The 20,112-nt window shown below is 40.7% G+C and overlaps 1 protein-coding gene across 1 annotated transcript in view; it reads right to left on the bottom strand.

Annotated features, from left to right (window-relative positions):
* The window catches only part of ARHGAP18 (Rho GTPase activating protein 18), a 66,221-nt gene extending 53,880 nt beyond the window's left edge, over positions 1 to 12,341 (bottom strand). Inside the window, exon 1 of the mRNA XM_053974335.1 lies at positions 11,954 to 12,341. Coding sequence (XP_053830310.1) covers positions 11,954 to 12,033 — 80 coding nt within the window. The 5' untranslated portion in view covers positions 12,034 to 12,341. The remainder of the gene's footprint in view (positions 1 to 11,953) is intronic.
* Positions 12,342 to 20,112: the final 7,771 nt, after the last annotated feature.

Here is a 20,112-nt window from a genome sequence, read left to right as displayed (position 1 = left end):
TTGTTGTCTCATGGCACCTCACTGGGAAGTAAATCAGTTACAATTATTTGTACAATGCCCTCTCAGAATAAATATGACCTTTACTACCAGTATGTACACTACTGTTTTAAACAATGACATAATGAAGCTGCCTCTTCACCAAGAGTGCCAAAGCAGTGCTTTGGGTCCAGTTCCTTCTTTGCCACACGAGCTTCACTCCTGTGCAACCTCAGAGTGCCCCAGGAGGTGCCCCCAAGCACAACACCTCCAGGTCACTTCACCTCACATAAGGCCAACACTTCTCAGAGCAGCCTAAATTCAAACCCCAACCAACCATGTGCCAGACCCTGGGATCTCCCCATCCTTACTGGCAGGCTCCACCAAGTCAGCACAAGCAGTAAGGCAGCCAGCCTCTTGTACATCCAGTCCAATCCAGGGGAAGGGCAAAGGTGGCTGAATTAAATGATTAAATGGGAGATTAAATGGGAAATTGCTACCAGGACTCGCAGAGGATCACGTGGTAACATTGAGTAGAGCCAACTAAACGTACAGCTGAATCATGCCACCAGTCCAGAGCAAAAGTTAACTCCCTGAGGCCACAGCAGAGAAGAATTCTTTATTCAGAAATAGTGATGGGTCTACATCCATGGAAACAGCATCAGCATCACCTCAGCACAGCACCTCCAGCCAATGGCTAGGTTTTCTTCCCCCAGCAGACATCCAAAGTAACAGAGTCATCTTTTGAGTAATTAAGCTACTTCCCAAAAAATATTGCTCATTAATCTTGACACAGCAGAAGACTTGAATTCCCAGAACTGTACAAAGGAATTGGGATGGACTTTGTAATTAGCTTTTTTTTAATCCCATTTAATCCCAGAGGAAATTAGTATCCTAATGCATCCTATTGCAAGGCATCCTTTAAGGGAGCCAGAGTATACACGGTCACATCTGTCCACTAGCCTGCCATAACTGGATATGCCAGGCACTTTGCCCTTCTTCCAAACTATCAAGCCAGAAAATCAGAGGCCAGCAGACCCTGGTGTACCTGGCTGAACATGCAAGAACATGCAAGACGTGGTACTCATATCTGCTTAACTTTAACAATTTCCTCAGCCTTATGAAGAGCTCGCTCAGGCAGATAACAAGCAGGCAAACTCCCACCTGTACTGCAAGAAACATGCAAAGCAGATGCTCTGAGAAAGCAAAACCTGTGGCATGAGGGATTCTCCATAACCGAAGAACACAAAGCAATATCCTCTTCTGCTCTTAGGGTCACAAGCTTCCTCCTTAAGAAACTAAATAGATATGAATCTCCTGTTAGCAGCCTGGAACAGCTGAACATCCCATGACAACTCACTGTAGTCCCACTCACACATTCTTCTCTGAAGGCAACCAGCTGGAAGCAAACTGGATGACACACAGACTCACAAAGCTTGAAAAGTTTTTGGTGATGGACTTCCTGAGGTAAAACTGCCAAGCAATTTTTTGACCCAGGCAGACTGCTATCAGTGATGGATACATTGTACTAAGGGACCGGAAAAAGACCTGGGAAACACATGCTCTACACCTCCAGAGCTAGTGAGGCCAGCTACAGGGCAACTTACGTATCACTAAATTAAAGTATTTTTCTTCAAGATGACAAGGCATGTTGGGACTTACTTTAAGTAATTTCCTTGTTTAAAGTACTAGCAATGGCTTCTTGTGAGAGCAGCAGCTTGAAATGGGACAAAGATTCATCTCTGGCTAGCTAACAACAAGGCACACAGCCAAAGTAATAGTTAACAATAAAAATCAAAGCTTTAAAATACCAATTCCCTCTCTAGTTACTGTGCAAAGTATTCTACTTGCAGAAGTATCTTATGCTTTTAGGATATGTTCACCCAAAGAGTTTTAATTTTCCACCTTAAGTAAAAAAATCTAATTTCATACTAATATTTTGACTCAGATCAATTTCACCAGTCTTCAGAGGAATCTTGCTCTAACTTAAACTATGGGCAAGTAACTAAAAGTTCTTAACACCAGACAGAAAATCATTCCGTAAGATGCAAAGACTATACTGGCATAAATGTATCTTTCAATTAAAAAATAAGTAATGTATCAAAATAAGAACAGTATCTTTTCCTAGTGATTTGTGCAATATAATCTACCTGAAGAAATACTTCTTAACTATTGAAGCTGCTCTAGATCAAAATTGAATTACATTTTTATCCTTTTTATATTTTTTTATACCTTATACATTTTTATATTTATGTGACAACTTGGAGGATGAAAAAGAAATAGGGGCTCAAAAAACCTCAGGAGACTAACATAACAGAGCACAATACAAAAGGCAGCAACTCTGTCCAGAATCAGAGGCTGTGCACCTCTGTCCACACCCTCCCACACACAGGGGGGAAAAAAATGAAATCAGAAAGTTAAAGACCAAGATAAGATGAAGGGAAGGTTTCTCAGCCTAGGCTCAAACTCATATGAATACAGCTACACAGCTGTCTGATGGGGTGATGCTGGTGCTGGGCTACAGTCTGAGCACAGGGCAGTGCAGATGTGCCACCACTCAGCACAGCCCAGTAATCTGTTTTCCAGGAAGAAACCCAGCATTCATAAGGAAGGAACACTCCTGTTGCTAAAAGATAGCCAAGAATCTGGTTCCAGGCTCCTACAAACTTTAACACACAAGCTAAGATTACAGTACTCCATTTGAAAGGTTTGAAAAAACTGTCATTTAAGGTTGCACATCCTGGCTGCTTTGTCACCCCACTTCATCTTGTTCCATCCTGTCCCATGCCCCACCTCTCACTGGCACAGCCCTGTGCTGACCAACAGTCTGGCTACAGATGCATTTTTTCACCCTAGCTAACTCTCACCTGCTAACTAACTTGATCTCAGTTAGCAGCTTCTGCAAAATCATACAACCAAAACTCAATTTATGCCTAATATGAATGTCAGAGATTAAGTTTACACATATATTTGAAATTAAGAGAAATTTTAACAATACTGAGGTCTGTGTTTACTGAGATCTATATCAAATAATTCTGCAAACAGACATGAGCAAAAATATGTAAGTTAATGTTTTCCTTATATTCCCTAATATAGGATGACAAACCTTTCTGAAATTATCTCAAAAACTCAAGCAAGACCAAAAAGACCTAAACACGGTGACAAATCACATGAATTTTAATACCATACATCTTCATAAACTGTTTTCTAATTTCAAGTCCAAAGTATCAAATACCAGATTTCACAGCATGAGGCTCGTTGCTTCCCATAAATGTTCATAAGCAGCTCCTACTTAATAGGAGAAAAATAGATTCTGTGTTAGTTTGTTCTTGTATGTACCATCCACAGTAAGGATTTGAAAGAAATACAGTCCCTTTTTTAGCTTTCACCTCAAGGGAGAACAAGCATCGCAGTGTAAATACCCTTTTCAGAAAAGGGAGGACAGGCACTGGACAGATATTTGGACATTTTCATTAGTACATAGTATTATCAATTATTTATATTTGTAAAATGTCCTGGATATTTAATATCTTAGTCTTTTTTACTCTTAAACCAGAAAATATTACTGAAATTCAAAGTTAGGTTGTGTTTCCTATAGGAAATCATGCAAGCTATTCTGATTATACTTCTCATTCCCAATAATGTATTCATGCACTACCTTGGGCACTAAGAAACCAAAGCAATCTCTCTAGTGCAAAGTTCAGAGCAAAGAAAGGTGTGTTTAAACAAAGCACAGATCAGCAAGCTTTTAAGAGCTTATCAGTGGATGACCAACCATAATTTAGAAACTGCACTTTTATTTACCTCATTAGAGTCTATGCGAATCCAAGCTGGGCTTTTGTTTCTTTTGGTGAGGCAGCTCTGCAGGAGGAGTGCAAGGGTTCCCTGCAGTGCAACACACCTGGATTCCAAGGATCTGTTCTCACATCACAGCCTGCCTTTTGCAGGTAGAGGCTGTACATATGACTGAACCACTGAACAGCATGAGTCAGGACTAAATGAGCTGGAGATGAAGCTTACACAAGCTTTAGACAGGTTGTTAAAGGCCAAGTTGTACCTGAACTGACTAAAAACCTGCCAGTACAAAGTTAAGCCATCAAATATCTTTTCAACAAAACTGAACCAATGGAGCTGAATTATTTCAGACGAGCCTCTCACAGGATGTGGCCATAGCCACTACTAGGACTCATAAAAATTATTTAACTCGTCAAATCACATCCCCACAGCGATCACATTAAGCTGGCACAGATGTACACTACTGCCAGAGGATTCTGCCAAACCCTCCTTTCCTGGGAGTTTCCTTCACTCCCCTTATGCCAACACCATCACTGATGCAGTAACTTGCTAAATTAGATTAAGGAACTAATCTGCCCAAAAAAAAACACTTACAAAACATACTGCTTTCAGTTGAATTTTTTGTTAATTCAGCTCAACCTACTTCAGTCAACTCAGAAATGCCAATGCCAGGGGAATAAAAATATTAGGAAGGTGTGAGAGATGGAAAGAAACTCTACTTTCAGTGGTGTTCCCCACTCTTTTCAGCACCCATTTATCTCAGCGTACTATGACCATGACCTGCACCCACCATCACTGCACATCAAAACTTATGCTGGTTCAGAACAAGCCTTAGGAAACACTCTGAGAGGAAAAAAAAAAAAAGTTTCATCAAATATTATCTCTTTTCAACAGAACATGAAGACATTCCTCAAGTCTACCTGAAATATAGGCTTCTCAGGAGAAGGTAACACAGGCAAGCCACCCAAATGAGTTTTGCAGGACATTAAAACCCACTCTCTGGATGGAGTTATAATGATCCTGGTGATCAATCCACAATGTGGCAGCCACTAAGAGGATAATTATCAGCATTCCCTTATCTAGCTGTGGCTAGCAGACAAGCAGGCTGAGAGGCTTCAGAAGCTACATTTCAGATCTGTAGGACCTCTCATCCTCTTGGCAAATGCTGAGACAGAAAGCATCTTCCACTGGTCTGTGGTAACCATAGCTCTGCTGTCCAGCTTTGACTGGCCACTGAGACACAGCTGTGTCACAGCTGTGTGCGTGTGACAGCAGTGACAGAGCTTCCTCTCTATTCAGTAGCCAAAGCTTCTTGTCCCAAGCCTCTTGCTTTGTATCTGGAATCACAGACTCTTAACTAGAGCTATAACCACAATTGTTACATGAATTCTTGGGCTACCTCAAATCTACAAGAACTTTTTGCTTTATTTGTGCAGCTAAAATTTAACTTTGCACTTTCTTAATCTGGAGCAAAGCTCCCTGTTATCTCTGGATACAGTATACTCCTGGACCTTGCTGTTGTATTATATTAAAGACAAAGAATTTCTAATAGAGATGATACTTCATCAGTGCCCTTGAGTCCCAACATTGTTCTAACAATTACATAAAAATCTGCTAAAAACCATCATCTGATTAAAACCACTAAAAATTGAGCAATGAACCTTACTAAACATATACTGCTAAACACTGACCAAACAATTCTCACACTTCATCCTAATGATTTTCCTTTTCTTTTTCAATTAGGTATATGAATTCAAAATATCTGACTTCCTAAAGCCAGAGTAAAAGCTGTTGAGGTGGTTTAGGGACTGCTGGACTGGAAGAAAAAGGAATTGGAGGAGTGATAAATTGAAATTGATACTGATGCTAAATCAAGCAAAAGTGATAGCTATTCTGCTGCAGTTGGGCAGTGAGTATGCATGACAAGGTATTTATTTATTTGTTGAAGACAACGCTTTTCTTACTTTGTTGCTTTCTCGTGTATGCTGTATCTTCAACCACTATTCTAAGTATGCTAAAAACATTCCGATTTGCTCCTCCTCAAATACTTCCCCGCAAATACTTCACCCCAAATGGTTTAAGTTCCCCAAGCATACTGGGGGCACTGTAGAGGAAACATTTTTAACAAATTTTTATTGTCATATTTTGGCCTAAGAAGCCTCCCTAGGAAAGAAGGCTGTTGTAGAAAGATGACAGATAAAACATATGAAATTATCAAGAAATTATTTCTAGTCTAAGAGGATTGGGATGCTTTATCAGGGAGGGCAGGGAAGTCACAGAACAAGAGAGAATACTGAGCAGCAGAAGCAAAGTAGGAGGACAAATGTAAAGATGGGTGCTAAAATTATGAAGAAAAATGTCACAAAAAAGATTTTCAGACTGAAGAAACAAAGGCTTAAAGAGAATAATTTGCTCCACCCACCAAGATAAAATCGAGTGGAAAGCTGACCATAGGTAACAGGCACTAGGAGGGCTTTTTAATCAGTTGGCAAGACATAGCAAGAACCAAAGGCAGGAGCAAGATAAATTCAAACGAGAAATAAGGTGCAAACTGGAAGATGGGGAACCCCATGAAGCAGAAATCCAGAATCAAGGAAACAGGAAATGTTGGGATACCACATCTTGCGGTCATTAGATCAAGTTACTGGCATTAATACATCAGTAACCGAGCAACACATTAGGGGCTGCCATATAGTCCATACTTATACATGCATGAAGTACAAAAGACACAAATAAAGCAACTTTGTGACTTGTTGCCTGTCAGCGCTACCTGAAGATGCTGGTAAGCACTGGACAATGAACTTCATTCAAATCAGCAGGCAAACCCAGGACAAGAAAGATCTTTCTAATGCAGTCAGATGAAGACTGCTCATGCAAAACCTGTAGCAGATAAAAAGACTGTGATGAGTTTGTAAAGTCAGCTGTAGTGGGATAGATCTTTGCTCTGCAGATAGTTCTTTCTTCTCTTATAGAAGCAAAGCAACACATGGAAGGTACTGTGCTGAGCCATCCATATATTAGCATCATGAAAGGTTACAGGGGTTAGGAACAACAATTGCTGGGATAACAGGGGCAGGGACCTGGAATCCCTTCTGTGCAAACAGATTGCAAATGAAATTGCAAAATGCTCCACCAACTTAAGGTGGTTGTGAGTCATCAGCTTGTGAGTTTGCTGCTTGTACATTGAGCATTATATGTATCCCTCACAGTACTCTACTCCTTTAAACTGGATTTCACTGGTTTTCAATTCCAAGAATGAGTCACTGGTAGGAAAAGGGGAAAGGAATGAAAACTTTTCTCTGAAATAAAGGAGATGGAAAATGACCTTGGAAAAAGGCATGATTTTGCACTTACTACTAGATTTCTTCTTGACTTAAAATACAAACTATTAAGACTTCAGATTAAACTGAGCAAACAGTTGAACAATAATCAGGCAGATTATTCCAGTAAGGAAAGAATAAATGCCACTTGCATGCTACCTCTACTAAATCTGTAAAGCCCATATTAACAAAGATTTAAAAAATTAAATACATTTGTTTATGCAGACTTATACACTAACCCACAAAAAGGGGCCCTTCTCTACAACAAAACCCAACTGAGACTGCCTAGTTTCACTGCCACACAGACCCAAGCTTCAGCTGGTATCTCCCAGAGTCAGGTGGATTCAGTAACAAAGCAGGACAGTGAAGTTCAAAGGCTTCAGGCCTTGAATAGCAGGTGCCACTCAAAAGAGGAGACCTGAGGTGGCAGCAATCCTCTCTCTTACAACACTCTTTTCCAGAACTGGCCCAGGGTTTAGTTCCATCTCAGGGAAACTCAAGTCATTGTTCTCTAATCTTGCGTTTAGTTTAGTATCAGCAAAATTAGTTAAATCTTGTGTTTAGTTTTGTATCAGCAAACTAAATGCAAGATTTAAAAAAGGCAAAGAGGAGAGTGCATAGAACTGCAGAGCCTCTGAGGAGGAGCAGACATGTCCTAGGCTCTGTGAAACATTGGAGTCTTTCTTAAATTATCAGCAGTACAAAGATTTACAAGCTCTTTGGAAATACATGAAGTTAAACAGGCACTGGCTTTCAAAACTTCAAAACGGAAACTGGTCCTGCAGTGTAAGTTAATGCAGTGCACTGAAGTGGCAGCAAAAGTGCACATGCTGGTGAGCAAGCACGGTGACTCACTGGAAACAGATACAGGGAGGCTGTCACATGACAAGCTGGCGTAGCACAGGAGACAACATGGAACAGCAGCATCCCAAATAGGAGAGAGGTATGGAGAGGAAAACAACTCTACCTCCAGTGGCCAACATATTCAGAATCATTTATCTATTACTCGGTTTGCAATTTAGGTTCAGCTCTTGAAAATGCCATGCAGCAGAAGTTTATTTGCCTCATGCACTGGTGTGTTGGTGCAGTTCAGTTACTTCTGCATGCACAGTGCATGCATTCACTTTTATAAATCTATTCCTCATGCACTGAATGCTCCAGGCTTGATCTCAGCCTTATAATCACATTCAAAAAACATTTTTACATACATATATTTGCATACACACACACATTCACTCACTCTTCAGGACAGAAATAGTCCTGTAGAAGACTCTCTGGATGGCATTTGATTCCTGAGGGTAAGCCCACGCAGCCATATGAGGAGAATGTTATCTAAAATACTTACATGTGGCTGGCAAATATGACACAGGACCTGTGGTGCTTTCTGCCAAAGTAGATGGGGTAAAATTCCCAAGGAACCTAAATGGCACTGGAAACCCATGCTTACAGGTTTGGATTTTTCATGTACAAGGGTGAAATACTTATGGTCAGTCACTGAAACAGTTTTGGACTGAAACCTATCTGATTTGCTTTTGGTTTCCCCAGCCCATATAATAACAAATGGTTCCATAGAAAGACAGAAATTATTTAAAATTTTGTGCATGGATAATCATGAAGAAAAGGAGATGACACCAAAATGCAAGTAGCATGACAGCCAATAGGACTGTCATACTGAATCTAACAGGTTAAAACTTAAAAGTAAGTGAATTAAGGCAATAGGGAAAAGAAAGCTGTTATTAAAATTGAATGTTATTAAAATTGAATGTTATTAAAATTGAATACTGTGTATCCTACAATTTTGATTTCTCCAAGAAAGTTTTCAAACTTAATAAATATTTATAAATAAAGAAATCACTCACAACCAATATCTACACCATATAAATATAATCCTTTAACTGCTACATTACAGCAAAATAAACTTCTCTATGCAAAGACAGCAGCTCTGATGCTATTTTATGCATCACTACTGTTAAGGCAATATTCCTAAACTGACATTTGGAAGTAATCACACTGAGGCTGTTCTAGATTTTAGCCTACTGAACCAATGGTAAGGTAAGCCTTTCAAAAAAAAAAGTATTTCACAGACTCATTGTGCCTTTAAAGGGCCAACCCCCCCCCCCAATAGACAAGTAGCTCAACAATCTGTTAGATCAGTAAAAATTTAAGTCTTATGAAGCAAGAGTTCTCATATGCCTGAAGGAAAAAGCATGGGTAGGAAGAATAGCTCTTTCTTTCCTACAATGTCACTTTGTTTGGAGCACAGCCAGCATATTGCTTTTTCCAGGAGGTACCAGTGTCACACTTCCCTCAAAGATAAAGCACACTGTTTTAAATGCCTATGAAAAAATAATTCAACATAGTTTCTCTCTTAATCTTTCCAAAAGGGCTGTTTTATTACATCTGGTACCATATTACACTGGCATCCTAATATTCTGATCCCTGTTAAAACATATAGAGTTTTCAAATTAGTAGTGAGATGCTAACCTAGATATTGAAAGCTGTTTTCTGATTTTGTTATTTTTTTTAAAGGAAAAGTAAGCTCAATTTCACATCAGCAACAAAATACAAAATCTGGACTGCAGAACTGCTCCACTTGCACACTTTGAAAAGCCTAATAGAAGAACTTATTTCCATTAAATATTTCAGAATTATATGGGTTTGGGCATTATTAGTATCAGGCAGGTCTGCACATCTTGGGAATGTTGATGAAGAAGGAAAGTAGTTAGAAATACAGAGGGGAGTGGATGGGAGAGAAATCCCACAGAAATGTTACAACATTTCAGGAAAGTTTTGTTTGCTTGTTTCTAAAAAGACCAAAAGAGAACCAAAAGTGGCCACTCCCCTCCCTCCCCGTTTCCATGAAAATACTCCCAATCTCTCACTTCAGAAGTGGGATGACACTGGGGATGCACAGCAGAAGGGAGTGGGTCAACCAGGACCATGGAGTTGAGATCCTTGTTAATAAAAAGAGCAGAAACAGACCTAAGGTTCAAATTTAGAGTGGCACAGCAGAAAGGCAGAGAGGTATTTATGATTTTAGTGTAATGAGCTAAGTGGCAAATGCACATGGCCTGCAAAGCTGTACTGCTGCTGTGGTGGAACTCAGGCAAACTAACTGTGGGAATCCTCTACTATGCACAGCTGAAACACGCACATTTGTTTGCTGTAATTACGGAAATGAGACCACTTTTCCCATTTATTTCCCCTTCTCTTAATCCCAAACCAGAAGAATTTGTGAAGGATTGCTATTACTTGTTTGGCAATGTCCCAGCTTACTCAGAAGGCTGTCCACAGAAGCAGCTGCAGAGGAGCTGGACTCTCATGAGATTGCTGTTCCTAATGGTGTGGGCATTAGCACAGGAGACAAGTTTCTTAAGACACAGAGAGGGACTGTGCTCATGTGTCCCGGGCCTCATAACAGTCTACAGATACACAGATCTTTACTTAGAAGTTATCCAAGGAGCAGGGAAAGCACTTTTTAAACTTATCTCTCCACATCCATGGGGAGTCTGACAGGAGTTATGAGAGGTAAAGAAACACCACAAACAATAACAGAGAAGGTTTTAGATTCTGTGACTTCTTGAAAAAATATACATATTTTGTATTCCATTGGAAATGGCCAGGTCTGCAGGGCCCTTATAGGTGTAGCTAAGATGATATCAGGACTTCAGGCGAGGCTGATAAATAACATTAGTCACGGAGAAGGAAGTACCTCAACCAAAAGAGAACTTTGTGGTTCTAACATGGGGTAAAAGGTATTTCTCAGTTCAGTCCTTGCTTTTGTTGTGGAGTCTTGGTGTGATAGGTCACAGTTATCTTTTCTCCAGGGTGACACGCTGTACTGCCTGCTATCTTTTTTTAATCAGACTATTATCTCATTGATCACACATGCTCTTCCTATGCACACATGGAAACAGTGTGCCGGTTTCAATACGTTCCCAGTTTCAGCTGGCTTCTCAGCATTATTAAAAGTCCCATCTTTATCAATGGGACCTTTGTTGACAATTTCAGCAAGGAAGAGGCAAGACTGAATGGGCCATAAACACAAGTCAGTCCTTCACACAGCAGTCCCTCTGGTCATTGCTATGGAAAAGCCAGCAGTGACTTCTGCCTATATCAAACGTGCTGTGAGGCACTCAACCCTCATGTATGTGAAACCGGCTTCTTGCCCATTATCAGTTTCAATGACAAATGCTTTTAAAGTTTATCTCATTATTACCTACCCCTTCGTCCCATTTATCACATAAAAAGAAAAAAAAAAAAAAAAAAAAAAAGCAAGTTACAAAGATACAAAGTAGTAAACCACAACGAGATTATAGGAAAATCTACGCACAGCATCCCACCGACAGTCTGATCCCAAAATCTCTGACGTCCAGCGCCCCCGAGGCCACGGGACAGCAGTCATCGCTGCGACCCACAAACCCTCCCCTCTCCGAGCCTAAAACCAAACCGGCCAGAATAGCTCGGGTTTAACACCGACAACGCACCCGGACGGCCACGGGATTTTCTTGGATACAAACGCCTTAACAACAGCCGGCGGCTGCTGTTTGCACTCGGCTCTCGGCAGACCAGCAAAACTCCTGGGGTTTTCTCGACGCGCGGAGCGTATTACAGAAAGGGGTGGGAAAAACCCCAAACCAACAAAGGAAAAACCGCTTGGGAGCTGCGGGACAAAGAGCAAATTTGGGCAAACCCTTTAGCCCCGGGGCCGGAGAAAACACCTTCTCCCGCGCAACAGGTTCCCGCTGAGCCGGCTGCGCTCCTCCTCCGCGGTGCGGCAGCCGGAGCCGCCCCCGCCGAGCGCACCTGCCGCGGGCAGCGCCCTCCTCCCCTCCCTGCTGCCCGCCCGCACCTCCACTCACCCGCCGGGGGCGTCGCCGGCCCCGCCGCTGGGGTGGTAGGCGGTGAGGACCACGCCGCGGGAGCCGGACCGCCAGCTCATGGCGCTTGCCGCCGCATCCCTTCTGAAGACACCGAGGCGGAGCGGGGCGGCCCGGCTACGGCCCGGCGCGGCCCAGCCTCCTGCGGGCAGCGCAGCGGGGCAGGGCCGGGTGACGGCAGCGCTTCCTGCGGCCCGGCGGGGCCGTGCGCCTCCTCCCGGCCCGGGAGCACCGCGGGCGAGGGCGGCGGTAGCGAGCGGCCGCCGGGAGCCGTGCCGCGCCCGCTTTACCGCTCTGTGCGCTTCCTCACGCCGCGGGGTGTGGGAAACCAGCGTCCTCCGGTCAGGCTGGAGTTTGTGTGAAGGTGTCGCTGAGAAATCCGTCAGTTAAAGTAAAGTCGCTGCCCTTTCGGCCCCGAGTGCCACGGGCGAACTGCCGCGCCCCGAGGCTGCCGTATGGCACGTGCGGCACGGCAATAAGAAAAATAAAGCATGTGTTCAGCGTTTGCTTTGTACGTTATCTGTTTCACTGAATAGCAAGAGTATTCGGTGATTGCTTTAACTTTTCATACACACACCAAAAAAAAGTTTATTTTTTTTTAAATGATAAGCTCTCATAACAAAAATCACAACGAGAGATAATGTCAAGCAAGGACGCTGCTGACTGAGTTACCTCAGAGCTGCTGGGCCTTAAACAAGACGCCATTAGCTCCACGGTCACGCTTTATCAACCAGTGACAGCCAGAGGAGCACAGCAGTGGGTCGGCCTTTTTGGTGGGCAAATCCTCCTCTGTGCCTCGGCAGAGGCTCTGATGAGATGGGACTCACTGCCTTGCTGTTAGTTTTGAATTGGTAGGCAAGACCTGTAACGCAACACCCAAACCTGTTTGTTTTTTCCATGGCAACATGTCAATGCACATCCACTATTTATGTTTGTAATTTGTGCCCTCGTTCATATATGCATATGATTTGTCTGAATTATTATCAGTTTGTTCTATAAGCGAATGTATCATCTTCAGTTGAGATGAGTGTAATTTGCATTGTGTTTCCTTTTTTTCCTTTTAAAACAAATCATGCAACTGCTTTGCTTGTAGTTAAAACCTGCAAAGTTCGGTTCTGGGCTCTGTGAGATATTCTGAAGCGCGTGGGTATCGAGTTCTGAACCTTTACTCTCTTAACCTTGTACCTAAATTGGAATGCTGCATGCAAGGTTGTGGGTGGCCCATGCAGTTTTCTGTGCAGCTATTCTGCAGTGCAGAGCTGCCATGCATGAGCAGCACAGAAATCTTGGCCTATGGCCACTATGAAGTCAGTCCCAGCAGAGAAGCAAACAGGCAGAGCTTCTGGTCATGTTTGAGCAAGATCATCTAGAGTTCTTGATGCTTACAGATGATAACTTTGGAGGGATCATAGTCAGAAAAACAGAATTTTGCCATTGATGATGGACTTCTACAGAGTGCCAAACAGGAAGTCCTGATTTCTTTAAAAAGTTGCCATTAAATTTTGAGCAACAAAATTACAAGCATAGGAAAACTTGGATGTTGTTAAATAGGCCAACCATTATGGAGTTGCATTTTCATTTCTCACACATCTGAGGGTCATGTGCTGCCTTAGTTTTAAATTAATATAAACTATTGAAAGGGGGGCATGTTTTGATAAAGCCTGCCTCTTCCATGGTTTCTTGGTTGTTTTATCTGTAGGCAGCTAGCCAAGATATTTTGTATTTTTTGTATTGTTATTTTTAATCAAAATTTTCACATGAAATTTAAAAAACCCAGTTTATTAAAAAGACATTAGTACCAACAAATACACTATGCATATAAATTAGAAAAAGGAACAGGTCCATTTTTAACTACGTGATTCTTTAATTTTTTAATATTTACAATGCATAGGAAAGAGGCTGCCTCACCTCCACAGATGTTCTCCTTCTGCAAAGAAAACGGGAAAAAGAGAAGGTACACCTTCAGTGCAGCTTCAGCAATAGCTTAGTACTATGGTTACAACAGTTTAGCTAGCAGTATGCACCAAAAGCACTGAGACAAATTGTCTGCATGTACCTACACACTCACAGAAACAAAGACATGAAACTACTGCAAAACTTAGGACTGTGGAAAGATTTTGCTGTACTCCCACTGCAAAAGTATTGCACTCTCTACATCTCATGCTCTGTCCCAAAGGCAAAAATTAGCCTAACTTCTCACACAAGCATGCAAACAAGAATTCTGTTTTCACAGTTCACGTTGGAAATACATCAGCATGAGGTGAGAAAACATCCTATTAACCTATTAATGTATGTTAGCACTCCTATCTGCTGGTGCATTTGGCTTTCTTTAAATGCACATGTGTTTAATTGTTAAACAGCATATGCAGAATGCAAAATTATTTTCTGAAGGACCCATTTCTTTCCTTTTAAACTAAACCAGAAAAACTAAATGTAAATACCAGGGTCCTTAGGAGCTGGCCTTGTCTAAAGCCTCAGCTAACTGGTTGCATGCTAAATATACCGTTTAGTTAAAAAACTTCCTTTAAAAATAACTAAAATAAAACAGAAATAAAAGTAAAAGATTTAGAGAATTCTATGTCTAATGAGTGCTTTCCAAAGCCCTTTGCCCAAACTAAATATATATTAGGTGCTATAAGCACAAAAATGTAAACTGCTTTTTCTTTGATAAGCATCTTAAAACACATCAACAATGCTGCAGCCTTGCTGTAAAAAGAAGAATGCAGAAACAAGATATAGTCAATGTGGCGTCACTAGGGGCTGCTCAAAAAACAGTCTTGCTGGAAATGGAGAAAGGGAAGAACCTGCCTTGTTTGGGGTGGGGGGGAGATTAAGAGAGGCAAAACCCAGAATGAGTTTGTACCAGTCAACTAGAAAGTAAGAAGTAAGAAAGCTTAAAAAAGTTTTTATAAGCATGTAACAAGGAAATTGAGAAAAGGAGTTAGAAAGAAAAAAAGTCCTATTAAAAATGAGACTAGGGATTAAATTAGTGATAAAATCACAAGATGTATTGATTCCTTTCATACATCTGTCTTTATTATGATGCACTTCAAACATAGAAACAAATTTAGGAGCTAACTCTAGACACATTTTTTTCTCTACTTGAGAGGATCAAACCTAGTCCTGTTATGACAGCAAAACACCAGCAAGGTTTTCTTTGATTAAATGATTCCCAGTTTACACTAGACACAGACAGGTAAGTTTGACCTACAGATGTATTAGTGCTGTAAATTGACAAAAATATCACTACTCTCTCTCACTGGTATATCTTCTGCCTAACTGTGACTAAATAGTCATTAATTCCTGAGTCTGCAGTTAATATTTTTGTTCTTAATAAGGTCCAGACATACTTATTTGGAAAGTAAGGTTGTTCATAGAGAAGAGAAAACTTTGGGGATACCTCATTGAGGCCTTCCAGTACCTTAAAGAGGCTTTTTAAAAATAGGGAGAGGGACTTTTCATATAGGCAGATAGAGACAGGACAAGGGACAATGAGAGAAACAGGCAGGTTTAGATTAGGTGTTAAGAAGAAAATCATTACTCAGTGGGTCGTGAACAGGTTGCCCAGAGAGCTTGTAGATGCCTCATCTCTGGGAGTGTTCAAGGCCAGATTGAATGGGGCCCTGAGGGACTTGATCTAGTGAGTGGCATCCCTGTTGATGGCAGGAGGTTTGGAATTCCATCATCTTTAAGGTCACTTCCAACTCAAACTGTTCTACAACTCTATAATCAACTAGGTGAGAATGCACCATTTGAGGCTTATAGGTTTATGTGCTAAAAGGAGGGTATCATTGAGAAAGGAGATTACAAATCAGTCTATCTTGCTACAGAATCCAAGACTCTTTGAAGCAGTTTAAATATTTAGATTAAGATGTCATGCACTGCCTTTACACTCAATATACTCAGTCACCAAAGCCTAGCAGACCACGCAGGGTTCTCATGCTTAGTGCTCTCTTTACAAAACAACTGCTAAAAAGAGAACTTCTCAGCAGTGCCATCCTTCATCACTGCTTTACAGGGTTTGAATAGGCATGTGTTCAACATGTGCTTTTGACTCTTCACTGCAAAGCGATTTATTTTCATGTTTAAAATTTTCCCAAATAAAAAAATAAACCACACTGTTTTTCATATTTTGTATAAATATATGATTATTATTTTAAAATATGTATTAGGTGATTTTTCACATTCCGGTTTCTAATGATATGTTAATTATCAACAGATAAAAATGCAACCCACTGAGAAGAATTGACTAGAGGAAATAGTAACGGGTCAGCTGACAAATTTAAATTCACAGGCTGACTTCAATGGCAGTAGATGGATTTCTTCCTGCTGAGGTCTAGAAATCCCCCTGTCCAAGAGTATTTGACAACTACTGCAGTGCTGAAGTAAAAGTATAACTGAATTTTAAAGCATATTTTTAATGCAGGGGAGTTTCAACTTTTCCCTTCTATTATCTATTCCAGCATTTGCTCATATGGGTTTTAAACTGAGCAGAAAATGTCTCACCAGCTCACTCACCTAATTCACATTGAAATAAAATGGCAGTGCTTCCACTGTCCAAATTATATTTCCAGGGTTCCAGCCAGCAGCCAGAAAATACATGAAATGGAATGTTGTTTGTGTACTGTAAGATGAAATCTAACCCTTATTAAGCTTCACATTTCATGTATTGCTGCACTCCACTACCTAAAGAACAACATACATGAAGAGTGTTCTGCAGCTGTTAATAATCAATGCTAGGAATAATACAAAAATGTAGATTACAGGTACTTAAATCTTGATGTCTAGAGCTTGCAACTGATTTTACATTCCATTAGAAGTCCGTGAAAGAAATTATCTTTTAAAGGGTAAAATCCTCTGTCCTATGTTAGACCTCCACTTTAGCACATAAAGACAAATCCTATGCCAGAATTGTCCATTTATTTCCACTGACTAGAAAGGCTGACTACATGAGTAGGTCACATGCAGATGTGCACATCTGTCTGGTAAACTTCACCTTTAATGCTTTTATGTTGCCCTTCAAAATATGGAAGATGCAATGTTCAGTTACAATGTGCACCATATGGCATACACAGCGTGGAGTAGTCAGTATTTCAAAATGTACAGTACTGATATGTAGGAGGTGTTTCAGATAATCTTACACATCCCCAAATGGCAAAGGTGGGGGTGAAGTCACATGTGTACACAGAAAGCAGTGACGCCTTGCTAGCTTTCTGAGACTTCACCTTCTTCCTCACTGCTCTCCGCTCACATATTTAAAGAGCTGATGATTCGTTTCGCATAACAAAAACAAAAGACCGCAAGAAAAGGGAGTAACAGTTCTTAGGCTGTTCACTTTTCTTGTGAGTTGCTCTAAAATGTATCTGGTGCACTCTGGTGGCTGCCTCGGTAATTTTTAATCCCTGACTTCGCAAAAGGTGAAACAGTAACTACCAGTGCTGCTTTTGAGATTATCCATATGAAGACTAATGAGCACGTGAATTTATTCTATTTTATCCTGTTTGTTTCTTCTTGAATGCTTTCTCTGGAGAAATTCAGATCTTGCCCATTGCTGCCCATCTGCTTACCTTATGTAAATCACAGTGCAGAGATGGAGCAGCTGAGGTTCTCATCGGCCTTATGTTTTTGCTCATGGTCAGACAGCTGCTGAATTTTACCAAGAGAGGTATATCTGTTTCTGTAGAAGTTATTTATCCACATCTATTTGTAGTGTGACCTTGCACAAGCCCTCATATCAATTCTTGTTTCCCTTTCCCTGTAATAGGGAATCCATATAACAGGGATAATAATATCTTGCTGTTTTTGAGGAGTATTCACCATATGCTCAATTACACTGAAAGGTACCAAAAAAATGAGAAAATTGTTTCCTGTTACATCACTAGATTTACTTTCATTTGGTGCATGATTTAATAGGGATAAAATGGCATGGATTTCTGCATCCACAGGCATAGAGAACTGATGATAAATCTAGTGCACTTTATAGCATCTCCACATGAGGTATAGGACTTTCAGAGAAAACTGAAAACCACAACTGATGTTTTATGCCACTTTGGGAAAGGAGAAGTCAGCATGAGTGTTGGAGACTAAGGGATTTTCATCGGTAACTCTGAATGATCCCTTTTTCTTTAACTACTTCTGATACAACTTTGATTTTATAAACCATGACTTCAGATATGCCACTAATTATGAAAAGATTGTTGTATTTTCAGAATATAATCACCTTGCCCCTTCTTAATTCTCCCACACTATTACCTAAATGTGGTGCACACTGAAAGCATTCACTGCAGAGGTAGATATACTCTACTAGCATATGAAAATGAAATGAAGATTCGTAAAATAAAAAGTTTGAAGAATGGTATCTCATTTTTCTGTTCAATCATGTTTTACATTTATACAAGGCAGCTGTATAACCCTTAAAAAGATTTTTTTCTGGGTTAAGCACCCTTTTGGTTTTCTTTCAGAGAGAGTTCTTCCATCCTCTTGACTCCTTGTTGACTCTTTCTGCATCTGTTTCACTTTGAACTGATCTTTCTTGAGCATGAGGACCCTGAACTCTGTAGAACAACTGGGACCTTGTACATCACAGATACTTTCTTGACTATATCACAGGCACAGTATTGTGGAAAACATGAGCTTTTCACATGGCTGCTTCTCACATTGGTGAGACTGATCTCAACATCATGCATTGTCTGATACATCTGGAGCAGACCTGCTGACTGGCTTTTACATCAAAGCTCACAGGGGAAGCTCCTTCTGAAAGGTCTCCTCAGATGTATGTACTATGCTTCTGAATGGAAGGGGGCATTTACTCTGTTGTTGAGAGGCTGCTGTCATGAAGGCCAGAAATCCTGGGCTTGTCTCTTCTCTTGGACATTGCAACCAGCACCACTGAAGAGGCAGGAGTGAAGAAGACTCCAGTAGCTAACAACTGCCCCCACCCTTCTTCTTCGGGTCAGGAAATAGACCCCTCTATCCAGTATTTGGGATGTAACAACTGATGAACTCATCAGCTACAGTTTCATCAAGAAAGATGGGGCGGTGCTAGCAAGTGCAGAGAAGATACTTGGAAATCAATATATGATTTATTGCTTTACAGATAGGCTGTATCCATCGCTTGGGTTCAGGGTCTGTGTCAGTTGCCACCATCCCCACCCCCCATCTTAGATCAGGCTTCAGAAAGGTCTGGGATAGTTTTTTTCAGTCTGAATCTGGCTAGGAAGTTGAAACCATGCTCTCTCCCACACGTGTTAACTAAGTCAGTCAGCACATTGACTGGGAGCTTCCTTACCCTTCTGATTTTGCTGTTGCCTGCAGATTTGATCACAGCTGAAGTTGTAGCACAAAAACATCTGGTGAAATAAAACAGAGCAGCCACAAAGGAGGAGAGTTTAGTCAGTCAGAAAAGCTCATGAAAATTGCGACACAATCCTAAGCTGAGCAAGCCAGAGCTATCCAGAAATGTCACTATGCGCCTAGGAAAAATGCTTCAGAACAAAGAAAGGAACAATTGCATGAGTCATGGGCTGTGAGAAAGAAAACCACTTGTCTTTAAGGGTTGAAGAATACCCAGTAAAACTTGAAGTTAACACAATGCAAAATATTCTTAGTTCTTTCTTACTGTCAAAAATATTCATTTTGCATCATCTTCTTTCATCCCAAACAATATTAGAAAAGTGTTTCTTTCTCTCACATTTTCTCTCACTGCAATCAAATTCAGCCACTCTTAATACAGAACATTTCAAGATGTCAGTCTTATTTTTGCTATTTTTAATGGAAACAATTTTCTGAATTCAATATGGATTTTACAAATGGTTCATATCAACTCAGAACAGCATTTTCCAGAAATTTTAAATCCAAAAGAAGGCCACCATACTTTAACCACATGTGAGGTCCCTACTACAGTTTAAGATATACCATCTTTATGAGAAAGATCTTTTAAAACCATGTCTGCAAGTATCATAGACAAATCAGAAAGAAGGAATGGAAGTTCCCACATTCTTGCTTGTCTTGCCCATTTTATAAGCTTTCATGCTTTTCATACAACCTTTTTTTTTTTTTTTTTGACATCTTTTGTGTAAAATAGCTCTGACAATGAGATATAGCACTTGCAATTAAAAAAAAAAAAAAAGAATGTAAGTATA

Source organism: Vidua macroura, chromosome 3, assembly GCF_024509145.1.
Source record: "Vidua macroura isolate BioBank_ID:100142 chromosome 3, ASM2450914v1, whole genome shotgun sequence".
NCBI classification, from domain to species: domain Eukaryota; kingdom Metazoa; phylum Chordata; class Aves; order Passeriformes; family Viduidae; genus Vidua; species Vidua macroura.
Note: the sequence above shows the minus strand (reverse complement) of the source record. Positions and strands in the feature narration are given on the sequence as shown.